At 52.2% G+C, this 22,234-nt stretch overlaps 2 protein-coding genes across 2 annotated transcripts; one reads left to right on the forward strand and one right to left on the reverse strand.

Annotated features, from left to right (window-relative positions):
* Nucleotides 1-543: 543 nt before the first annotated feature.
* Nucleotides 544-1,582, reverse strand: NKIRAS2 (NFKB inhibitor interacting Ras like 2). The gene is made up of 2 exons (XM_053999880.1): nucleotides 1,172-1,582; nucleotides 544-783 (listed from the first exon to the last, which is right to left on the reverse strand). The coding sequence occupies exons 1-2, from the start codon at nucleotides 1,580-1,582 to the stop codon at nucleotides 544-546; spliced, it is 651 nt and encodes a 216-aa protein (XP_053855855.1).
* On the forward strand, nucleotides 1,579-18,302 carry DNAJC7 (DnaJ heat shock protein family (Hsp40) member C7). Its single transcript, XM_054000368.1, is given in 15 exon segments — nucleotides 1,579-1,958; nucleotides 1,960-2,088; nucleotides 9,519-9,607; nucleotides 9,851-9,975; nucleotides 10,062-10,175; nucleotides 10,494-10,568; nucleotides 12,060-12,178; nucleotides 13,023-13,176; nucleotides 13,914-14,078; nucleotides 15,073-15,164; nucleotides 16,238-16,311; nucleotides 16,649-16,795; nucleotides 16,995-17,147; nucleotides 17,629-17,691; nucleotides 18,008-18,302. Coding segments are annotated over 15 exon segments (1,887 nt in total). The 5' UTR covers nucleotides 1,579-1,608; the 3' UTR covers nucleotides 18,046-18,302.
* Nucleotides 18,303-22,234: the final 3,932 nt, after the last annotated feature.

Genomic DNA, 22,234 nt, shown 5'->3' on the forward strand with positions numbered 1-22,234 from the left:
TAGGCATTCCCTGGTGCAGCATGTCTGGATATTCCAGTGCATAAAGGAGCAGTGGACACTGCCAGGGTTAAGGGACAAGCTGCCAGGGCGCAGCACAGAGCCAGCTGGGGCAGGGCAAGGAGAGCTGCTTGGCTGGAGGCAGGGCCAGCAAACAGGCTCTGCCCACATGTTAACAGGAAATAGAAAAAGAGGGAGTTGTTCCCTCCAGATGTGGAGCTGATGCCCACGTTCCAGCCAGCCTGTGCTGTGCCTCTGTTCCACTCTCCCAGCCTGCACCTGAGAGCAGAGGGGGTCACTGAGTGAATCCTGACCTTCCTGGAGCACCCCTGACAGCTGCAGGGGCTGGGCAGGGAGAGGAGTGGCTCCTGTCCCTCTGCCTCTCTCATCTGCCAGAACCATCCCTAGCCCTGGGATGATTGTTCCTCCTGCCACCTGCTTCCCACGGGCTCCGTGACACCAGACAGGACTCAGCAGGAGGTGGGTGCAAGGGAAGCAGGAAGGTGAGGAAGAGGAGGTGGCAATGGGAGGGAAGGGGAAGCAGGCTCATCCGTCCATGGATCCGCTGCCCTTGTTCTTGCGGCTCAGGGGAAACGCAGACTTGCTCTGTGGCTGTGTCATCTTGCTGGCCAGGTAGATGAAGGGCTCGATCAGCGTGCGCCGGTCAGCCACGGACACCTCCCACAGCTTCACCTTCTCGCCCTTGGCCCAGTGCTGGGCTGCATCGTGGTCCACCCGCCGCTGCTCCTGCAGGTCACACTTGTTGCCCAAAACCACAATGGTGACCTGTTCCAAAAGGGTGAGAGGGGCCCCTGACGACCAACCACACAGCTGCAGGGAGACCCTGCAAGCCATCTCTGCCATGGAGACCCTCAGTGCTGGGCCTGGCCCTGCCACTGATTCCCCGTCCATGTCAAGGCCTTTTGAAATCCAATGATCTCAGTGCTCCCTTCCCCTCCTGCTAGGGCCTGTGTGTCCCAAACCAGCCAAAGTGGAAGGAGCTTCTGAGCACCTGTAAACTCAGAGAGCATCCCAGGAGACAGCCTGTTACTGTTGGGAGTCTCACAGATCAGGGACCCATCAGTATCTTGTGACAGGCTGGAGAAACCGAAGGTGAGAACCTGCCCCAGGGGAGCAGATCCCACTTCGCAGCCCCTCCTCCCGGGGGACTCACCTCCTTCTTGTCCTTGGACTTGTCGATCTCCTTCTTGAGCAGCTCGACACGCTTGAAGGACTCCTTGCTGTCGGTGCTGTAGACCAGCACGTAGCCGTCGGTGCAGGAGAAGCAGTGCTTGGGCAGCTCCAGCCCGTCCCGCAGTCCCCGCGTGTCGTAGAAGCGCACCTGCTCCCGCACGCCCCGGTCCGTCTCGATGGAGCCCACGTAAATGTCCTCCTGGGTCTCGATCATCTCCGAGCCTGCCGGGGCGGGCAGCGGACACTGGGAACGCTGCCGGGGCCTGGCCCTGGCACAGCGCGGGGAGCTGCCCCGCCGGGCGCGCTGTGCGCTCCCCGCGCCCGGCCGGTGTTTGGGGCCAGCCCTGCCCGGGCCCGACCTGCCCGCTACCCCCGCACTCACCGACCACATGGTTCCCGTAGAGCAGCTGCTCCAGGATGGAGGTTTTCCCGACCGAGGCCTGCCCGCACACCACCACCTTGCAGCTCTTGCCCATCCCGCCTCACCCGGGCGGGGGCGGCCGAGCCTCGGCGCCGGCGGCGGGAGGGACGCGGCGGCACCACAGCGCCCCCCTGCGGGCGGGCGGACCGCGAGAGCCAGCGCCGCCCTGCGGCGGGAAGGGGCGTGGTCGACATAAGCCACGCCTACCACCGGGTCAAGTTCCGCCCTCCTCCCGGTACCGGCCCCTCCCGATGCCGCCGCCCGGCTCCTCCGCGGGCGCCCCCTGCCGGTCGGGCCCCGCCCCGCCCCACCGGCGGAGGCCCCGCCCGTTCCGGCCCTCGCCCCGCCCCGCCCCGGTCCGGCCCAGCCCCGCGCGGTAAGATGGCGGCGGCGGCGGCGGCTGAGGCCGAGTGCGATGTGGTCATGGCGGCGCCCGACGGGCCCGGCGAGACCGACAGCGACGAGGAGGCGCGCAGGTAGAGCGGCGGCCCGGGCGGGGAAAGGGCGGCCCCTGTCCCTCCCGGTGGGCGGGCCGCGGCCCGGCGAGGCAGCGAGTGCCGCAGGGCCCGGGGCCGCGGTGCAGGGCGGCCGCCGGTGCTCGGCAGGGCCGGGAGCGCGCGCGGGGACTGCGGTCGGTCCTTGCCCAGGCGGACCCCGCGGGCAAAGTCCTGTGTGCAGGCCGGCCGCGAGCGGCGGCGCCCCGGGGCTCCGCGGCGGGGCCCGGCGGGCGCTGACAGCCACGGGCCGCACGCGGCCGGGCCCGGGAGCCGCTGGATTTGGGATGCGGTGCCGGTGCGTCCCGGTGCGCTCCCGCCGCCGCCGTGTGCTCCGGGATTAGAACGTCCACCCGTTAGCGGGGCGTCCCAGAATGCAGCTCACACCCTGTGTCCCGAGGCCACACACCCTCACCGGTGTCGGGGAGCTGGAGAGGGAAGGATTAAACTCGTGGGAAGAGGAAGCTCCAAACTCCTGAACCCTTTGCTGCTTCGTCACCCCATTCCCCTGGTTCTGGTCCATTTTGAAACCTGCCCAGAGCGGGTTGCACTCCGTCCTGCCGTGCTGTGGGTAACGGGAAGGACCCCTTGGGCAGAGCGCTGCTCTGGGAATGCTCCATCATCCCGGAGCTCCCGGTGTGTTTGTGCCCTGCTCTGGTGCACCGTGCCCGGGGGAGCTGCCAGTGTCACCTGAGGCAGGGTAAGGTGGGATCCCCACCTCTCCCGCACATTTTCCCCCCAGGAGTGAGTGAGCTGTGGGCAGGTCCTGGAAACTCCACTGGTTTTCCATAGTGGCGGGTGCTGGATTCGTATCCCAGGGAGCTGTTCCTGGAGGGGCTGAGGCTTTTGCTCTGGAAGATGATTCAGTGGAATGAAGAAGAAACAAAACCAAAAGTGGCCTCTGAGGAATGGTGTTTTCAGACTCCCATTGATGGCTCAAGGGATTCTATGGAACTGAGGCCTGAGGAGCAGCTCCCTGGGGAGATCCTGCTGAGCAGGAAAGGCGGAGCTGCTGAAGAGGCACTTGGGGCTCGCAGAGCACCGGCATCGCCCAGCCTGTGGGGCTGGGACAGGCCTGTGTGGGCACATCACTCCTGCCCCCTGGGCAAGCGAAATGTGTTGTTTGAAATGTGGAAATTCGCTGAGGTAGAACCCTGGCTGAGGGCACAGGTGTCTGCAGGTAGTGACCTCCAGCTCCTTTCTTCATTCCTGAGGCTGTGCTGTGCACCGCTTTCATTAGGTGCCTTCCCTTTTCGTGTTCCTTTGGGAACGTTACACCTTTCCCTTGCTAAAATGGACCCATATGGGCAGGAGCTGATCCCTTGGTGTTGCTCTGAAGGAGCCAGCCCTGCACACCCTGATTTCCCTGCAGTTCTGTGCATTAACCTCTCCCTACCCCAGCCCTTCCTGTTTCACTGTGGTAGCTCAGTTGCTCTCGTGGAAATCAGAACAATAAGTGCTGCACTGGGGAGTGGAGTTGGAGCCTCAGAAGGTGTCAGGTGTTAGTGAAACATCCCGGGCCAGGTAAGAGCTGGGTGCATTCCGCATGGGACACGCTGATTTGGTGCAGCCTTCGGGCTGTATCTGCGTTCATTTCCGTAAAAATCAGCAAAATTTTTACGGAAAAACCTTTTCAGAATCCTTATGATAACTCAGCAATGAGGGTTCCATGTTCTGTTGTTTCCATTTAGGGATTACAGTACAGCAGAATATGGATACTTTGCTCAAGGATTCACCTTATCCAAATGCATGATTCTGTTCTCTGTGGCTTAATAAAACTGGAAAGTTAGACAACAAGCAAAAGGGGAGATCTGCATTTCAGAATGGCTGTAACTAATGCCCTGAAGCAGCTGCAGACATGCCAGAGGGCTCCCAGGGTGTCCAGGGCACAGGAATGGAGTGTGGTCACAGGATAATTATTGTCTGCTGCTGCCTCATGGATGGTTGGGGTCCTGGCAGAAAGTGTTGATGTAATTGTGTTAATTTTATCTGTTGGTACACCAGTGCAGAGCAGCTGATGAGCAGGACTGGGCCACCCCTAAAACTTCACTTGTTTCTTCATTAATTTTAAATGTTTCTCACCCATGGGAACAGTTTTTCCCTGCTCCCAGCTGCTTTATGAGCTTGGGCCCCTGGAGCTTTGCCAGGGAGAATTTCTTTGTCATCTTCCTGGCACCTCTGTGTTCTGGCTCCTGTGCATGCTCCAGGCTGGATCTTTCTCCTCCTTCTTCAGTACTGGAACATGTGGAAGCTTTCTCTTCTTAAAAAGAAATACCTCCAGCTGGTGGGAAAATACTGTTAGGAGATTGCAGAGGCCCTGCTGCAGGTTTGGGATGTGTTGGTGCCTCTCTGGGGACATTGACATTTCCCACAGCAAAGCGACAAGCACGGAGTGGCCCACACAAGAGTCCTGGAGGTTCTGGGCCTGGCCAGGCTGTGGGTCACTGGCCAGGTCTGCAGGTGTTGCCTGGAGCTTGTCAGATGTTGGTGAGCACCAAGAGGTTTTTCCAGTGCATGGAGTGAGGTGCATCTCGGTGAGGCTCCTCCAGAATAGTTGTCATTGCTCACCAGCTTTGGGGCAGCACTGGCAGGAGGGGGGTGAGCCATCTGAGGGGCACCAGGTCCTTCTGGGATAACCTGGAGAAGCCTCTCCTAGTCCTGTTCTGCCTGTAAATGGGCACTTGGACTTCCCAGGTGATAAACCAGCCCATTTTACTCATCTGGAATTATTTTATGATCTCATGATCATACCAGAAACAGCAGAAGGTACTCGAGTCGTTGTTTGCTTCCCCGTGCATCTGCAGAGTGTTTGAATATCTAAGTTAGGCAGTTGCTTTATCCTGTAGGGAAAGGTGAGCCATACCTACAGTTTCAACCTATTTCCTTAACACGAAATGTGCTTTTTTGACGTGAATCATAATGTAGATGCAGTTGTTTTCCCATGGAATTCTTAAGCTGGTTGGCTTCCTTCATTTAAAAGGAATTGCTTCCTTCAAAAAAAAGCAGTCTCAGGCTGATTCTAGACCCTTCCATGGGGTTTCACAAAAGTTACACTGTGGCCCTGGCAGGCAGGATGGGGCCATTGCTGGGAATTAGGTTAATTCCGTGCTCCGGGAATTACATAACGGCACAATTAAAGCTGGGGCTCGGCTGCTGTTCTCACTCGTGGCTGCAGGGAAGGTTTGGGTCAGTTCTTGGATTTCTTGTGGCATATTTTGGTTCTTGTGGCTCTTTTGGCCTTCATGTTTGCCCTCAGTTATGAGGAACGTTCTGAGGGTTTGATCACCTTGTGTGTTCAGGTTCAGCTCTGCTCTTGGGAAGGCTCGAGGCAGCCCTTTGGGTGAGTCCTTGGCCCATCCGTGTAGATGCTTGCGTGTCCAGACTGGGATTTCCCGGGCTGGGGGACGCGTTGAGCCTCTGCCGTGGTGTGTGTGCCGCTCCCGCCGGGAGCGCGTTGGGGGGAGCTGATGTGCCGGGAAACGGCTCCGCTCTGCCCTCGGCGGGTCAGCGCTGCCCAGCACAGAGTGTGTGTGACCACTGCCCCGGGGAGCCTGTCCCAGTGTCCACACACCCTCTGGGGGACGCACCTTTTCCTAAAATCCATCCTAACCCTCCCTCACCCAGCTCCAGCCATTCCCTGGGGTCACCAGAGAGAAGAGCTCAGTGCTTGCCCCTCTGCAGTCCATCATGAGGAAGTTGTAAATATATATTCCCTTACGCCTAAATCCTCACTCATTGTCAAATCTCACCTGAGGACCAGTTTCTAATGTGCACCCTGTGTATCTTTCTGGCACACGGAGTGTTTTGTTTCTCTTCCAAGTACTGAAAGAAGGGAGGGGAGAGTATTGTATGTCCAGGGGCAAACATGATGGCTAATTTTAAGCTCTAGACATCTGCCTGCTGTAAACTGAATTGAGATCACCCAACTTATTTTACCCCAGCGGCTGAGTCACATCTGACAGCTGAGAATCTGGGTGGGATTTCACCCCCAAAAATGCCTGATAAAGGCACCATATCGTATTGATGGAAAAACCTCTGCAAGAACTGCACAAAATTGCCAGAGCATAACAGGAAAGATTACTTGGTCAGGACAGGATTTTGGTTCCGTCCTTAAAACCTGGCTATTTTAGGGTTTTGCCACCGTTTCATAATGGAGGCTGGCAGTGAAGTGGGAGTGAGGGTCAGGAGAGCTGGGAGATAGTGACTCTGCCACCTGCTTAGGTGTTGGATTTCTGTCACTGCTGGTATTGCCTTGGCACATCCCTGCCCAGGGGCTGTGCCAGCACACCTGGATCAAGAGCTGCTGGGTTACAGATCCCTGAAGGTTCCCATGACAGAAAATCAGGTGTCTTCGGGAGTCTCATTGGGAGCTGGAGTGGGAGGTGGAAGCCACGATCGGCACTCGAGCGGGGGCAGCGTGTGGAAGCTCTGAGGAGGAGGCAGGAGTTGTTAGGCAAGCGTGGGATTGTGTCACTGTGTGCAGGATGGCTTCTCCGAGAGCTGCTGTGCTGAGAACGAGCAGGGGCTGAGCTTTCACAGGGCACGGGGAGGAGAAGGAGCCTTGTGCTGGTTCCTCTCTCCCCAGGCAGGCAGCGATCTCCATCGTCAGAGCTTGAGTGTGCGAGGGAACGTCAGCGCACGCAGCTGCTGCTTGTGTCTTCAGCTGTGCCAAAAGAGGTTTGGGTTGGACGTCAGGTGGAATTTCTTCACAGAAAGAGTTGTCAGGGAGCAGTTGGAGTCCCCATCCCTGGAGATGTTCAACGAGTGACTGGACATGACACTCACTGCTCTCTGGTCTGGTTGACAAGGTGGTCATCGGTGTCGAGGCTCAAAGATCTCGGAGGTTTTTCCAACCCAAATGATTCCATGGTGGCAGGTTCTCTGGGGTGACTGGGACCAAAGTATTTCAAGTATTAGAGATGCTGAGAAATACCATAAAAGAGAAAAAAATAATTGCCTCGCTTGCAAGAAGAATCACTCCCACCAGCCCCTCCTGTGCCTGTGGTGCATGTGAGTGATGAAAGACAAGCTTCTTACCCAGCTCCTTGGTGCAGCTCTTCTCCATTTCTGTGTCCAGCATGGAGCAGCCCAGTGAAGACACCGACCCCGTCACAAAGCCACCCATTCAGCCGGGGGCGTATTTTAGCAAAGCACGATTCTTCTTCAGTGTCAAAAGTAGCAAGTGGGGAGTGCAGGCCCCAGCAGCGCAGGAGGCAGAATGAGCTCATTCAGGCCGCAGCATCTGTTGGGGTGAAACAATCCCCAGTGAGATCAGGGGCTGCAGTTCTCCTTGTTGGAGCCAGAGCCATGGTAAACAAGGGCTGTGTGCTCTGTATGTCATCAGGGCACAACAGGGCAGAGCTGCTTCTGTCCTGGTGCTGGAGTCGAGCCCAGCCTGACAGCTCCAGCAGGTCCTTTGCCTTCGTGCTGTGGAGGTGATTTGCTTTCACAATCTTCATCTTAAGCCTTAGGCCATGTGAGCAGCAGAAATACCTGCGCTCTCCTTTCTGCCAGTGTCACCCGAGGCACTGTGACTTGTTGATACGTTGATCTGTATTAAAATGCTTAAAAGGAAAACAGACCAATAAAAAAGAGTAGAAAACAGTAATCTTTGTGTGGGAGTGTTTCTCTGGCATCTCAAAGCGTCGGTGCTTTCTGAAAATTGGTTTTGCTGGGGTTATGTTTTCTTTCTCCCATCTTCCAGCAGTTTGTGGCAGATGGGATGCTCTGGCAGACAGCCTTTAGCTGTGTTTATTAGATAGTAATTCCTCATGACAGGACAGGTAAAATGGCTAAAAGACTTGTGATTCAGCCCACTGTGCTGGACAGGTTCTGGTGGTGGCTCACGTGAGTCCTGCCACTAAGACTATTCACCCATTTCTTTAGACTGTACAACAAAGACCTGAGGGAAGGAATTTTCATAGGATCTGTGATTTTCTTTTCTATTTGTGATTACAGAAACAAGAGAACAGTGAAACTCTTTACTGCCCAGGTTCCAAAAGTGCAGAAGTGCTGAGTAGTTTTTTTCACTGTATTTAGATATTTGATCTGTAATATTCAAAAAAGGTGGTTGTGTTTGGAAACATTTTAATCATGCAGAGTTTGCATCCTCATGCTTGTGATATGGATCCATCCCACAGGTGTGTCCTTGTTGCACATCAGTGTAGCTGGGAGAGTGCAGAGCTCCTGGGACTCTGGTGGGTACTGGCTCCTGAGGAAAAGCCAGGCTGCAGCACCTGCCTCAGCTGTGATGCTGGGAGGGCTGTGGCAGAGGAGGGGTGGCAGTTTCCCATCTCCAATGGGCCAGTTCATCATTTTCTGGAGCAGGGGTGGGAGGAGCTGACCCAAGAGCCAGGACAAGGCCCCTGGGGCACAGTGGGTGTGTGCGACCCCTTGCTCTGCCACAGTTCTTACCCATCTCATCTCCTCCCAGGGTTTAACTCCCTCAGGGCTGTGGCTGGACTTGGCTGGGATGAAGCAAAACTTAAAACTGAAAGTGAAGAGCACACTTCCCAGCTCCCAGTGTCCATTGTTCTGCCAGCTGGGAAATCTGTGATGGCTCTGTGAAAACAACCCCTGCATGAGCTGCTTGTGTGGGAATGGCCAATGGCAGCCTGAGCAAGGCTGAAAACATGGGAACTTGTTCCAACACAATTCCCTTTGTTCTCTCCCAGGTCAGCCTGCTGAGCACTGCTCGCATTCGCTGTTCCATCACCGTGATGTGCTCTCCCTCTTGCCCTGTGCAGGTGAAAGGCTGAAGGGAGATGGGGGAAGAGAAGGGTTTTGGTTTCCCTCAGGGGAAGCTTTGCTTTCGAGAGTTTAAGGGAAGCTGCTTTAAACCATATGTTGTGTGTTTTTAAATGTCCCAAACTGTCTCTGCAAATGCTTGCTCTTGAGTGTGAGGACTATTTCTAGACCTGTTGCCAAGGCAGTGCCAGGCTTCTGTTGCAGGCTTGTACCCATATTTCTCTTTGATTTAGCTGTCTTTTGAATGTGGAAATTGTTCTTGGCTCTGGTTCATAAGTATGTGGGACTCCTGAAAGAGCCAGCACTATCTCTTTTGCTCTGAGGTGCAGTACCTTGCAGGAGGGGGCTGTTGGATGAACTCCATACCAGGGTGTTCTACTGGACTCTGAGGGGACTCAAAGGGGGCTTTAGGTTTCTCTTGCATCCCTGTAAAATTTGGCCATATTTGGAAATATCACTGAGTATCCCGGGTAAAGCGCTGGAGTACCTGGGAGCCAGCAGGAAATGGGGTGTGCTGGGCAGTGTGTGCTGAGGAGATCTCACAAGAACCAGCTTAAATTTGGAGCATTAAACAGTTATACTGCTTGGGAGTCAAATGCTCATCATGGTCACAACCTGTCTGGTGCTCAGTTCTTCTGAAAATGTGGTGTTTTGCTTCCTTTCAGAGAAGCAGAAGCATTCAAGGAGCAGGGAAACGCATACTATGCCAAGAAAGATTACAACGAAGCGTTCAACTACTACACAAAAGCCATAGGTGAGAACAGCTGATAATATCAATCTTTACTGAATACCATGTCTAGAATTGGTGCTGGTTGCTGATTTCAAACACACCAGTGGGGTTTCTGACAGCACATGCTGAATGAAAACCTCTTGCCTGCTTTAATTACCTTGGGAAATGTCACCAGATCGATAATGCCAGTCAGGGCCAATGTTCTTAAGTGCCACGAGTTGTGCAGCTGCTGCATTACGCTGATAGCGAGTCTTGCATTGTCTCCAGATACATGTCCCAATAATGCCAGTTATTATGGGAACAGAGCTGCCACACTCATGATGTTGGGGAGGTTCCGAGAAGCCCTGGAGGACGCTCAGCAGTCAGTCAGGTTGGACGACAGCTTTATACGGGTACGTGGAGAACTTCAGGCACCTCATTCAGTCCCTTGTCTGCACCTGCTACAGCTCTTGCAGCTCCCTTTTCCCTGTGTTCCCAGGGCCATCTCCGGGAAGGGAAGTGCCACCTTTCCCTAGGGAATGCCATGGCTGCCAGCCGCTGCTTTCAACGAGTTTTAGAACTGGATCATAAGAATACCCAGGCACAGCAGGAGGTAAGAGGATCTTCAGATTTTACTGTCCCCAGTAGATGCTGAGGAGACTGAGCTGGCCAAAGGAGAAATGGAGAGCAGTGTAAGGCAGTTGCCACTGTTGTGTCTCTTTCACAGGGTACATTTTCCTGGACTCTCAGTTCGGTCACTTTATTTCAAACTGATTTTAATGCTGGCAAAAGTGTTCATGTCATCTGCATTATTGGTCCATGGTCTGCAGTAGTTTTGGCTCTGACATTCAGGGATTGGCTGTTCAAATGCTGATTGGTGGCATTTCAGAGCAGAGACTGTCCTGCAGCATTTGTGTGTTCTGTCTTTCAGCTGAAGAATGCCACGACTGTGCTTGAGTATGAAAAAATAGCTGAAGTGGATTTTGAGAAACGGGATTTCAGGAAGGTGAGATTAACTTGTTTGGTGTGGTCTTTTATAAGAACAGTTGGTTTGACATGGCCTAGGCAGGTGTGTGGCTGGTTTCCTGGCTGGGTATTTGGGAGGTCCTGTGCCACATCTGTTGGAGCAGGGCTGACTGGTGAATTGTGTCAGCTCTGAAAGTGGCAGAGCTCGTGCTCCCTGAGCACTGACCGAATGACAAATGAGGAGGTGACTGGCTCAGGCCAACCCTCTGTCACTGTTTGCTTTGCAGGGTGAGTGGAGTCATGATTGAGCTGTTTGAGACAGATTTTGTTAGCAGCAGCATTTGATCACATTTCTCTCCTGAAATGCATATCCAGAATTCTTCTTTCTCAACTCTTTGAAAGAAAAAAAAAATTTTAAAAAGGTGTGCTGTGTGCCAGTGAGGGTCATGCAAGGAGGAATGCAGATCTGCATGGGACATTCACCTTACAGCTTCCAAATCTTTTTTCCCAAGGATTGTAACAGGATGCAGCTGGTACTGACCTGATAGAACAGGAAATGACAGCATGAAATCTGAAAGGCACCAAGCACTTCTCATGCAACTGTTTCTGTGCAGTGGATGCATGTAAGGCTCAGATTTATCCCAGAAAATAAATTGTCTGGTACATTGAGCTCATTGATCAGGTCACTCTAGGCTAAGCTCAAGATTTTGGAAGGGTAAATCCCAGCTTTGTATCACCTCTTTCTGAGGAGCAAATGGGATGTGTGATCAATCTGAATTTCCTGTGTAGGAATTGCCCTGCCTGTATTGCACGTCCTGGGCATCTGCATCTGTCCCTCACTTCCCCAGTCCTACTTCACTGGGGAGCCTAATATGAAACGTGATCTTTGTTTCTGGAGAGCTGCTCCTGCCTCACCCAGGAGCCCTTGGCTCTGGAGCACAGTGCTTCCCACAGCAGGGCCCCGTGATGTCACGGGCTGAGGAGCAGATGAACCTTGGGGAACAATGCCCCGTTCTTGCACAGATGTCCCCACCAGAGTGCAGGGATGGAAAAGACCCATTAGCTCACCCTGCCCATGGCTGTCAGGCCAGTGGAAGATCAGTCCTTGCACTGTACTTTTTTGTGTTTTGTCCAGTCCAAACTGTCTCAATCTATTGAATTTCTGTCCCTCCCACATGGCTTTATACTGCAGGAAACAGGGCCAGGATTGTCCTTCTTGGCCCTTTCTTTAGGGCTTGCAGTTTAGAAGAGTAGTTAAAGGGATGGACCTCCTACAGGTGTCCCTTGAGTCTTGTGTAGTGCTCTGTTGCAGTAACGCAGCAGATGCCTCAGACCTTGGCACACAAAGCCCTTTGAAAAGCACAACCTGCATATGAGGAAAATTTTCCAATGCAACGTGTCTCCAGCAGTGGAGGTGGGTGTCTGCACGCTCGCCTTTCTGGTCAAACACAAACCTCAAGCGTGGACCAGCTGTTCAGACCAGGCCCTTGGCTCTTAGCTGGGCTCACGACTGTGGTTTCTCCCACCCCAGGTTGTGTTTTGCATGGATCGTGCTTTGGAGTTTGCTCCCGCGTGTCACCGGTTCAAAATCCTCAAGGCCGAGTGTTTGGCGCTGCTGGGCCGGTACCCCGAGGCACAGTCTGTGGCCAGGTGAGTGTCCGAGGGCTGGGGCTGAGGAGCACCTGCTGGGGTGTCCTGGCTGCTGCCTGTGCTCCATGCCTGGAATAAGTGAAGGAATAGAAAATACAAATGTTCCTTAATGCATGTTGTGGTGAGGAGGGGAGTGAGTGAATTCATCCCCATTCATCTTCCTGGGAAGCTGCATCCAGACTCCATTCACAACCAGCCATCCTGCTTGAGGAGGCTTCTGTCCTTTTGCCTTATCTGTACCACAGACTTGTTAAAATAACTGGGTACCTCAGTGGAGGAAGGTGCTTGTGGAGGTCAGAACTGTGTCCAGTTCTGGGCCCCTCAGTTTAGGAAGGACATTGAGACACTTGAGCGCGTCCAGAGGAGGCTACAAGGCTGGAGAGGGGCTTGGAACACAAGCCCTATGAGGAACGTTTGAAGGAGCTGGGGTTGTTCAGCCTGGAGAAGGGGAGGCTTAGAGGTGACCTTATTGCTCTCCACAACTCCCTGAAGGGAGGCTGTAGACAGGTGGGGTCGGTCTCTTCCACCGGGCAGCAACTGACAGAACAAGAGGACACAGCCTCAAGCTACGTCAGAGAAGGTACAGGTTGGATATTAGGAAGAAATTTTTCACCGAAAGAATAATAAAATACTGGAATTGTCTTCCCAGGGAGGTGGTGGAATCACCATCTCTGGATGTGTTTAAAAAAAGACTGGACGTGGCATTTGGTGTTACAGTCTAGTTGAGGTGTTGGGGCATAGGTTGGACTTGATGATCTTAGAGGTCTCTTCCAACCTCATGATTCTGTGATTCCGAGAAGGAAGCGGGAACAGGGAAGATGCCCTTTGTTGCTGTGTGTTGCAGCGATATCCTGCGGATGGACTCGACGAACGCCGACGCGCTGTACGTGCGCGGGCTGTGCCTGTACTACGAGGACTGCATCGAGAAGGCCGTGCAGTTCTTCGTGCAGGCCCTCAGGATGGCCCCCGACCACGAGAAGGCCTGTCTTGCCTGCCGGGTAAGTGGTGGAGATGGGGCTGCAAAATCACCGGGATTTGGGGTTTTTTAAACCCAACACATAGCTTGGTTCTGCTGGATCAATCCCTTCTCCCTCCCTCATCATTGCCTTTCCCAGATCTCCAGGAAGAGGCAGTTTGTGCAACCCTTCCCAAAGACAATCAGCTGCTGCCTCAGATAAAACCAAGCTCCCAGAAACTGTTTCTCAGCAGATTGTGATTCTTTGAAGGAGCCTTCCCTTCACTCTTATTTGTTCCCTGGTCAGATAGAGGAGCAATAAAACCAGATACACTGGTTTTAAGGGAACTCCTGACTTTCGGGTCCAATATCCAGGCCAATACCCTGACTTTCATTTAACACTGTTCCTTCGTGTCGCTCCTTCCTTGGTGTGGTTCTTCAACCGACTTTAAATTTGTTCCTGTGCTCTCAAAAAGTGAGCTCCCTCCTCCTTTTATTTTAATCTATAAATTTACTGCACTGTCATGTTCTCTTCTTAAAAATTAGGCAGCCTTTTTGCTATAGAGGATGCCTGGAACTGGCACTGGCTTTTCCTTAGTGCTTCTCTTGGAGGAAAGGCAAAGTGAGATCATTTCAGCTGCTGGAGGAAGGCTGTGACTTGTATCCTGCAGCCATGTGTGAAACCAGATTAGAACTGTTGTGTCTGAGGACCCTTGTCTGGCTGAACAAGGCGCTTGGCCCCCTGACCTCCTGTCCTTACCCAGGTGTGTTTCCTTTCAGAATGCCAAAGCACTTAAAGCGAAGAAGGAAGACGGGAATAAAGCATTCAAGAAAGGCAACTACAAACTAGCGTATGAACTGTACACAGAGGCACTAGGAATAGACCCAAATAATATCAAAACAAACGCCAAACTCTACTGCAACAGGGGGACGGTTAATTCAAAGGTAAGGGACGTTCACCTGGCAGGTATCTGTCACCATATCCCTCACCATGGCAGTGATAAACTGCAGATCAGTTATTCTGGAAAGCACAGGCTCCCTTGGCTGCTGGGCAGCTGCATCTCTGAGGCCATGGGCAGTGTTTCAGGGTTTTGTGCTTGCACAACACTTGGATCAGTTCCCAACAGCCAGCAGTCAACTCTTGCAGGAGCAAAACTCAAATACTTGGGCTGCACAGAGTGGGAGGGAGAGGAGGGACGTGCTTTAACCTTATCTTAGTCAGCAAAAAGCACTCCTGTCTCTGTTTGTTTCCTTCCCAGGAATGAACAGATTTATTTTCTTATTCTTGAAAATCATGTCTTGCTTTGTGTTTTTATGTTAAAAAAAAAATAATTTAAAGCCCCAGTTCTTCAGTTTTCTGTTGAATTTTAGTCCTGCATTATCCAGAGAAACAGCCAGTCATGTGACAGTGCTCCCAATTCCCACCCTGTGTCCTCTGGGCACTTTTCTTCCTCGGCTGTCCCAGTGTTGATGCTGCTTCCCCAGACACCCCCACCTGGTCGAGAGACACAGGCTGTTCCCAAAACCTGGGAAGTGGGAGGAGCTGGAGGCCACATAATGGATGTCTTACGTGTTTGTGTCTGAAAACAAACAACGTTTTTTCTAAAAAAGATTTCTTTTCAATATTTTTAGGTTTATCTTCCTGCCCAGGAATTAGTTTGGACACAGAATTGGGACTGTTATCAGGAAGGCCCTTGGTTTGAGTGCATTTCTTACACAGAAGCACCATATAGCTCTGTCATGTCACTGGCCAAGCCTCTGAATTTTTTTCCCAGACAACAAAAGCTCTGTGTTTGGGGGAAATTGGAAAAAAATCCTAGACAGAGACACAGAAAACAGTGAGATTTTCCCAGATTCTTCACACCTTTCATTAGCCTAAAGTCATGGTGCAGAATTTGTTCTCTGTGTGGGGTTCACTCACTTGTGTCTGATGTTGTAGCTTAGGAAACTTGAAGAAGCAATTGACGACTGCACGAATGCAGTGAAGCTGGACGACACGTACGTCAAAGCCTACCTGAGGAGGGCACAGTGGTGAGTGCACCTTGGATCGGGCTCCTGGGCAGGAGTGTGGGCAGGAGTGTCCTCCTGGCAGCTCTGAGGCACAGGATCGCTAATCTGGAGCTTGACTGAATAGCAGGGGTGGGGCCCTGAGTTTATTCCTCTTCCTTATGGTGCTGAGGAGATGAGGGTAGCGCTCTGTGGCCTCTCTTGTGCCTGCCTGGATCTGGTACTGCCTCTTGATGGTGTATTTATAGCATCATTTGGGTTGGAAAAGACCTCCAAAATCATTGGCACCAACCTTTGGCCAATTACTGTCTTGTCAAGTAGACCAGAGCACTGAGTACCACATCCAGTTGTTCCTTGAACAGCTCCTGGAATGGTGGCTCCACCACCCCCCTAGGCAACCAGTTTGAATGCCTGACCACCCTTCCAGTGAAAGAATTCTTCCTCGTGTCCAATCTGAACAGGATTTAGGGAGAATTTGTTCTAAGACTTGACTCAACTTACTGTGTTTATAGACGCTGACTGTTTATAGGTGTTCTGTCCCAGAGAGCCCCTCTCTCTCCATGTCTGCAATTGCAAATTTACAGTGATTGGAAAAGAGATTGAAAAAGACCTCCAAGATCAATCTTTTCCAACCTCCCAGCTCTGTAATTGCTACGTTACAGTGAGTAGGTAATGTGTGAGTAAGGCTGAGGGACTAGAGACAGATAGTGTCCCTTAGAGGTGCCAGGATTGTCACTCCTGACCAGCACTGCCAGTGTGAAGCTCTGTGCCAGCTCTGACCCTGCACCAGCTTCCTGGAGCTCAAGCTGGCTGGGATCAGTTCCTGCAGCTGCATATTGGAATTATCAGGTTGTTAAAGCAGAACTCGTGCTGCCAAAGGAGGTTACAGTGTCCCCTTGGAGCCCAGAGTGCAGGGTCCTGTGACAGGGTTTCCCACAAGTGTCAGGGCTCCCAGCAGTAGCCCTGTGTGGGTGGCTCTGAGGTCTGCTGCAGTCCAGAGCTCTTCTCTTAATCCACATCCACCCAGACAGCCTGTACTGAACCTCTTCTGATGTTCTGTGAAGGACACCTTGGCCACCAGTGTTTTCTTTCCACAGTTACATGGACACAGAGCAATATGAAGATGCTGTAAGAGACTATGAGAAGGTTTATCAGACAGAGAAAACAAAAGGTGAGCACAAAGGCACTCTGACTGTGCACAAGTTTCCCTGAACTGGCATTATTTTTGTTGTTCCTTTTATCCCCCACAATATGTTGTGATTTGCAGCCTAATGCCCCAACAGGACAATATGGAGGAGCCCTCAGAAGCACTGGAAATCCCTGTCTCTGGTCTGGATTCTCTCCCAGCTCTGAATGCTGAGGTGATAATTCAGCTTGTGTCTGAGGCAGTGCCCTGGGTTCAGAATGTCTGGTTTTGGTTCTTGTGTTGACAGTCCCCTTGCTTTTTGAGTGGCCTGAAGTGGAAGGGCCGGAGTAACTCCTCCCTCTGGTGTTGTGCTCCTTTCCAGAACACAAGCAGCTCCTAAAGAATGCACAAGTGGAACTGAAAAAGAGCAAACGGAAAGACTACTACAAAATCCTGGGGGTGAACAAAAACGCCTCTGAAGATGAGATCAAGAAGGCTTACAGGAAACGAGCACTAATGCACCATCCAGGTACCCACAGCAGTCCTTATGTGCCCTGTGAAGCCATCACTGCGGCAGAAATGCGTGTGGAAGAAGGAATTTCTGGGAATTAGCAGCTCTGACCCCACAGATCTGGAGCATGTTCTGGGACCGGAGCTTGGGAGTGTTTAACATTATCCATTTGCACTAGAAATTAAAAGCTTTTTCCTGCTTGTTTGTATACCCCCAGACCGACACAGTGGAGCAAGTGCAGAAGTACAGAAGGAAGAAGAGAAGAAATTTAAGGAGGTTGGTGAAGCCTTTACCATCCTGTCAGATCCCAAGAAGAAGGCCCGCTATGACAGTGGGCAGGATTTGGAAGAGGACGGATTAAACATGGGAGGTCAGTGTTCTTTACAATACTCTGCCATGGCAGCCTTTAACAAGATCAGGCCCTTTAGAGTCTGCCTAAAGCAAGCCTGCTGTTGGGAATGGTCCCATGAATAGACTTGATTTAACATTGGGATGGCAGGGCTGCACTGAGAGGTTCTAGTTGGGAGCAGGCTGGGACACGGGCGGGTGTTGGCTCAGCTGGTGCGCAGTAGCTGCCACTGGACAGAAATCTGTCACAGGATGTGGTAAACAATGTAATTGTGAGTCCCTAAATGCTGCTTATCCAGATCCTTAGGCTGCCCCGTGGCTGGTTCTCTCTGGGACAGCTGCTTTACCTGTTTGTGGTCACTACATGGCCCCAGGTGCTGGGAGCCAGCCCTGTGTCCCTTTCTGAGACACTCTCTGGAGCCTCAGTGACCTGACAGCTTCTGAACTGTGGGAATGCGATGGCTGTTTTGCTGCAGCTCATTAATTCCTTCTCTTCCCTGTAGAATTTGATCCAAATAACATCTTCAAGGCCTTCTTCAGTGGGCCAGGAGGCTTCAGCTTCGAAGGTAGGTGAGATGTTCTCCTCCCAGCTGTGGAATCGTAAGTACACAGAGCCCCTGGCAGGGCAGCTGGGGCTCCCAGTGGATGTGCTGCTTGAGGAGAGCATTTGGCTGTTGCACAAATCTAAGAGCTATTTCCAAGTTCTGTCTGCACAGTGTCAGCTGGTGGCTGGTTCTGGTTCTTCTGGGTTCCAAAGCCACAAACTTGGGGACTCCTCATTCTGGAGCTGTATGTGGGCTGGGCCATCCATGTGCTGCTTAGGATTGCACTAAACCAATTTGGATTTGAAAAGTCCTGATTATCTTCCATTTTCTTTTTCAGCTTCTGGGCCTGGAAATTTCTTTTTCCAGTTTGGCTAAGAAGCAAACAAACACAAATCAAACCACACATACCTGATCTGCTTCTTTTAACCTCGAATACGGACAGCCCCAGACTCCTCCTCCATCACGTCTCGTTGTCCTTAGAGCAGTTTCATTTCTGGGTTGGAGCCTCTGTTTGTGTGTTGTGTGTGTGAAGAGGAAACCAGCTCGGGAGGGGAAGGCTTGTGAACTTTGTTTTACTGTTAACTTTATTAAAAAAAAAAAAAAAAATAAAGCTTTGAATCTTTTGGTCCCTTCATGCTGGCCCGTGCTTTCAGCTGCTTCTGCCCCTCAACACAGAGGATTTCTTGGAATCTTCCCAGAATCTCCACATGTGTGAGGGAGAAAGAATTCCTGGTTTGTTCTGGTTGCTTCCAAAGCAGCATGTCCAGGGTTTGGAGTAACTTGTAAGTTATCTTAATCTTTTGGAATTACTGCCAAGGCTCAATCCAGTTTTGTACAATCACATTTCACCTGTAAGCCTGGCTTCTTGGCTCTTTTTATTTCTTTTTTTTTTTTTTCCCACAGTTCTCCCAGCAAGGCCCAGTTGGGCATTAAACTTCTGTGATAACGTGTGAGCTTACAATTCTGTATCAAGAGAAACGCTGCTTAGAGTTTAAAGAGCAGCTTATGTGAGAATTCCCTGTGATGCAGCTGGAATTAAGGGCTTTGTGTTCCCAAGATTGTCCTGTTTAAGGGAATATTGAATTTGCTCTGGGCTGAATTCCTTCACTGTACTTTTTTAAATTAATCCACTTGAATATTTTATATTTGTGCTAAACTTGATTTTGTTGAGCTTGATGTGTGATTTCCTGTTACTGATCCATGACATGGGTGAGTCTTTCAATGCCAGCTGAATTCCAGGCAGGGATCATGGGTGGTTTGGGATGTGCAGCAGCTGTGTGTTTAGTTAACCTGGTTCTGAGTGGTTTTCCTCTGGCAGTGATTTACTCCTCCAAAGCAGCAAGAAAATGCAAAGTCCAGCTGTGAACTGACAGTCTGTACTTCTCTTGTGCAGTGTCAGGACAGGAGCTGGAGGGATGGACGAGCTTCCAGCCTGGAGCTGTGTCCTGGTGGGTTTGGTGTGGGGTACTGCCTGTTAGCAGTTTGATTTTCACCTAAAAGGTGGTGTTACAGCAGAGTCTCAGCTGGGAGAGACCTCTGCTTCTGGAATTCCCCTTTTCTCTACAGCATGGACAGCACCTTTTTGTCCAGGTGCCCTGTGTGAGCTCCTGTCTGGTGGGTTCTGGAGCCTGGTGCTGTCAGGCCCAGTCCAGGGAGGTTGTGCTCAGCCTGGGATGTGAGAGGAGCAATGGGGCCATGGCTGGGGGTCGTGGGTTGGTGCTCAGTGAGGGGCAGAGGGGCTGTGGCCAGGGTCCTGGGCTGACACTGGCAGTGTGGGGCTGTTGGAGTCTGGAGTTTGCTCAGAGAATGGGTGTTTGTGCACACAGGCTGGGCTGTGCTGAAAGAGAACCTCCCAGTGACTCTGTGTAACACCTGCTTTGCCTTCCCGCGGCAGAACAAACACTGCAGGGAGCTCACTGCACGAGGTGATCACTCGGAATGCCAGGTCTTTGTCTTCCTCCCTCCTGAGGGCCGGGTGTGCCCTCCAGCAGGACAGGGACTGGTGCAGGGCCACGAGATCCCACGGTGTCCTGGTCCTGCTGTGGTGTTTGGTCAGGATTCTTGACAATCTGCTTTCTTAGAGGGAAAATTTAAGGGCTTTAAATTTTAGCACTGCAGAATAGAGTATTTTACAACTCGTTTGAAACTTAGCTTTCTAAGTGAACCAGTGCTGAGTAATACTTTCAAAACCTGACTCTCCCACGTTTGTTCCGAGGTCCTTCACATCGGTGTGAGGGATGGACCCACCCAGGTGCACCAAGAGCAGTTGGGTCCTGGCACTTTTCAGGCTCTGAAATGGTGAATACGTGGGGAACTGAAATACTGGTCTATGCACACTGATGCTTCCCCAGCTTTCCTGGCACTGTAATCAGAGTTTACAAGAGTTTAGTGGCATTTTGGTTCCATGACATCTCGTCCTGCGTGTGTGTTGATGTCCCTGTACAGTTTGGGCTGTTCTCAGTGTCCTGTTGCTGAGCAGAGCCATGTTCTGTGTCTGTCATTGGGTTTATTCTCATTTTCCCCTGCCCTAGGGAAGTGTGACCAGCTTCCTTCCTCCCTTCCTTCTCTCCAGGCTGAGTGAGCCCGTTCCTTGGAGCACAGGAGTGGAATGGCTCTGCTTCTGGGAGAGAAAATGTATACAGCAGCTATTTATAACCTGTACATGAATGCATGATTTAATGTAGTTAAATATTCATATGGTGAGTGCCAAGATTTTCTACAGCGCGTTGTTATGTGAATCAAGGTGAAGGCAAATGTATGGAACCATGGAATGGATTGGGCTGGAAAACCTTTAAAGGCTGTCAAGTCCAACCCCCTGCCATGGGCAGGGACACCTTCCACCAGCCCAGAGTGCCCCGGGCCCTGTGCAGTCCCTGTTCCCCCAGCACAGAGCAGGGCTGAGCAGGGCTTGGTGGCACCTGGCACCTCAGGGCAGCAGCAGTGCCCAGTGGCACTGTGACCTCCACCATGTCCCAGCACGGCTTGGGGAGACAAAACTCTGCTTCTTTCCAAAAAATGGACTCAGCTGTGCATTGCTTGGAGTGTTGCCTCCGCACATGGTGGTTCCAGGACATTGTCCATGGGCTGTGGTTGGGTGTAGCTACAGGGAAGCTGAGTGCCAGTGCTCCAGCCACTCACAGCCCTCCCGTGTGTCCTGCAGCCCCACGGGGGCCACCAGCCCCACGGGGGCCACCAGCCACAGGGATTTGCCACAGAGACCACAAATGAGCATCTTCAAGCAATGCTGTGCCTGCGCTGTTCCCAGAAGGACAAAGAGCACACGGAGGTGCAGGAGGTGGTGCTGTGGGAGCTGCCCAAGGCACAGGCGTGGTGGCATCTGGTATGACTCTCAGCCTGGCAACTCCTGCCTGGGGTCTCCAGGGGGGAATGGCTGGTGCTGTGAGAGCTGCTGCCAACAAGAAGGGCCTGGAAAGAGCAGAGCTGCTGTGGCTGAGAGCCAGACCAGGCTGGTGTGTCGGGGCGTCTTCCACCAGCTGAGTTGGGAGTAGATGCTCTGAACAGCTCGAGAGCTGGTGAGTGGCTGTCAGCTTCTCTGGGAAAGTTGTGAAGAGAAGTGTGTGAGGAGTGTGGCTGTGGGCAGAGCTGGCATGTGAGTGCTCTGCTGTAGGACTGCAGTTTTGGCAGGGAGATCAGGAATTGGTGTGGCTGTTAGGCTTTGCCGTGGATGTGGTTTTGTCTGGCCGTGCTCAGAGAATCATGGAATAGTTTGGGTTGGAAAGCTGTGAAGTCCATTCATAGGTTCTGGCCACCCTCTTAAGGTTCCTCATTGCTTTGGCTGCACAGAAACGTACCTGATTTATTCTGATCCTGGGAGTGTTCAGTGAGCAGGATCCCCAGTGCTGCTGGCAGTTATAAATGCAGAAATGCAAGTTGGAAAATGGGAGAAAGACAAATTGTTCAGGTACAAGAGTATTATCCATGGAATAGTAGGCCCCTCCACTCTCTGTATCTGCTGAGATACAGAGTGGACGCTGCTGTGGTGTGTCTGACGTGGAGGCTGGTGCCAGTCCCTGTCCAGCCACACTGGCCCTGGATCCACAGCCATCAAACAGCCACAGGGTTGGGCCATGTGCTGCTTTGCCATTTCCAAATGACCTCCTCAGTTTCAGTAATAACTCCAGATATTCTCTTATTTCTAATGGATGGTTTTCATCCTGTTTAAATTCGTGCCTTGTCCTTTCCCCTCCTCTTCCCTAGGGAACAGGACAACTGTGTGCTGCAGCCACCCGTGTCCCTGGAGCAGTGCTAGTCCCTGGGCAGCTGTGGCAGGGGTAGGTAGCAATAGCTGGTGGCTGTCCCTGCCCTTGGCTCTGTGGGGCCATTCTGGTCCCTGCATGACTGTGGGAGCTGATGTGAAATGCTTTGGCCTTCCTGGCCAGGCCCAGCTCACCCCACTTCCACCATCATGGATGGGGTTATCCCTTCTTGGAGCAGTGCTGGGCATTTTCCCTTACCCAGATCCGAGCTCGGAGGGACGGCTCTGGTCTGTTGCTGGGAGCTGGGACACTGCACCCGAGCTGGAGCTCAGGGCTGGCCCAGGAGG

The sequence above is a fragment of the Vidua macroura genome, chromosome 27 (assembly GCF_024509145.1).
Source record: "Vidua macroura isolate BioBank_ID:100142 chromosome 27, ASM2450914v1, whole genome shotgun sequence".
Lineage (NCBI taxonomy): Eukaryota > Metazoa > Chordata > Aves > Passeriformes > Viduidae > Vidua > Vidua macroura.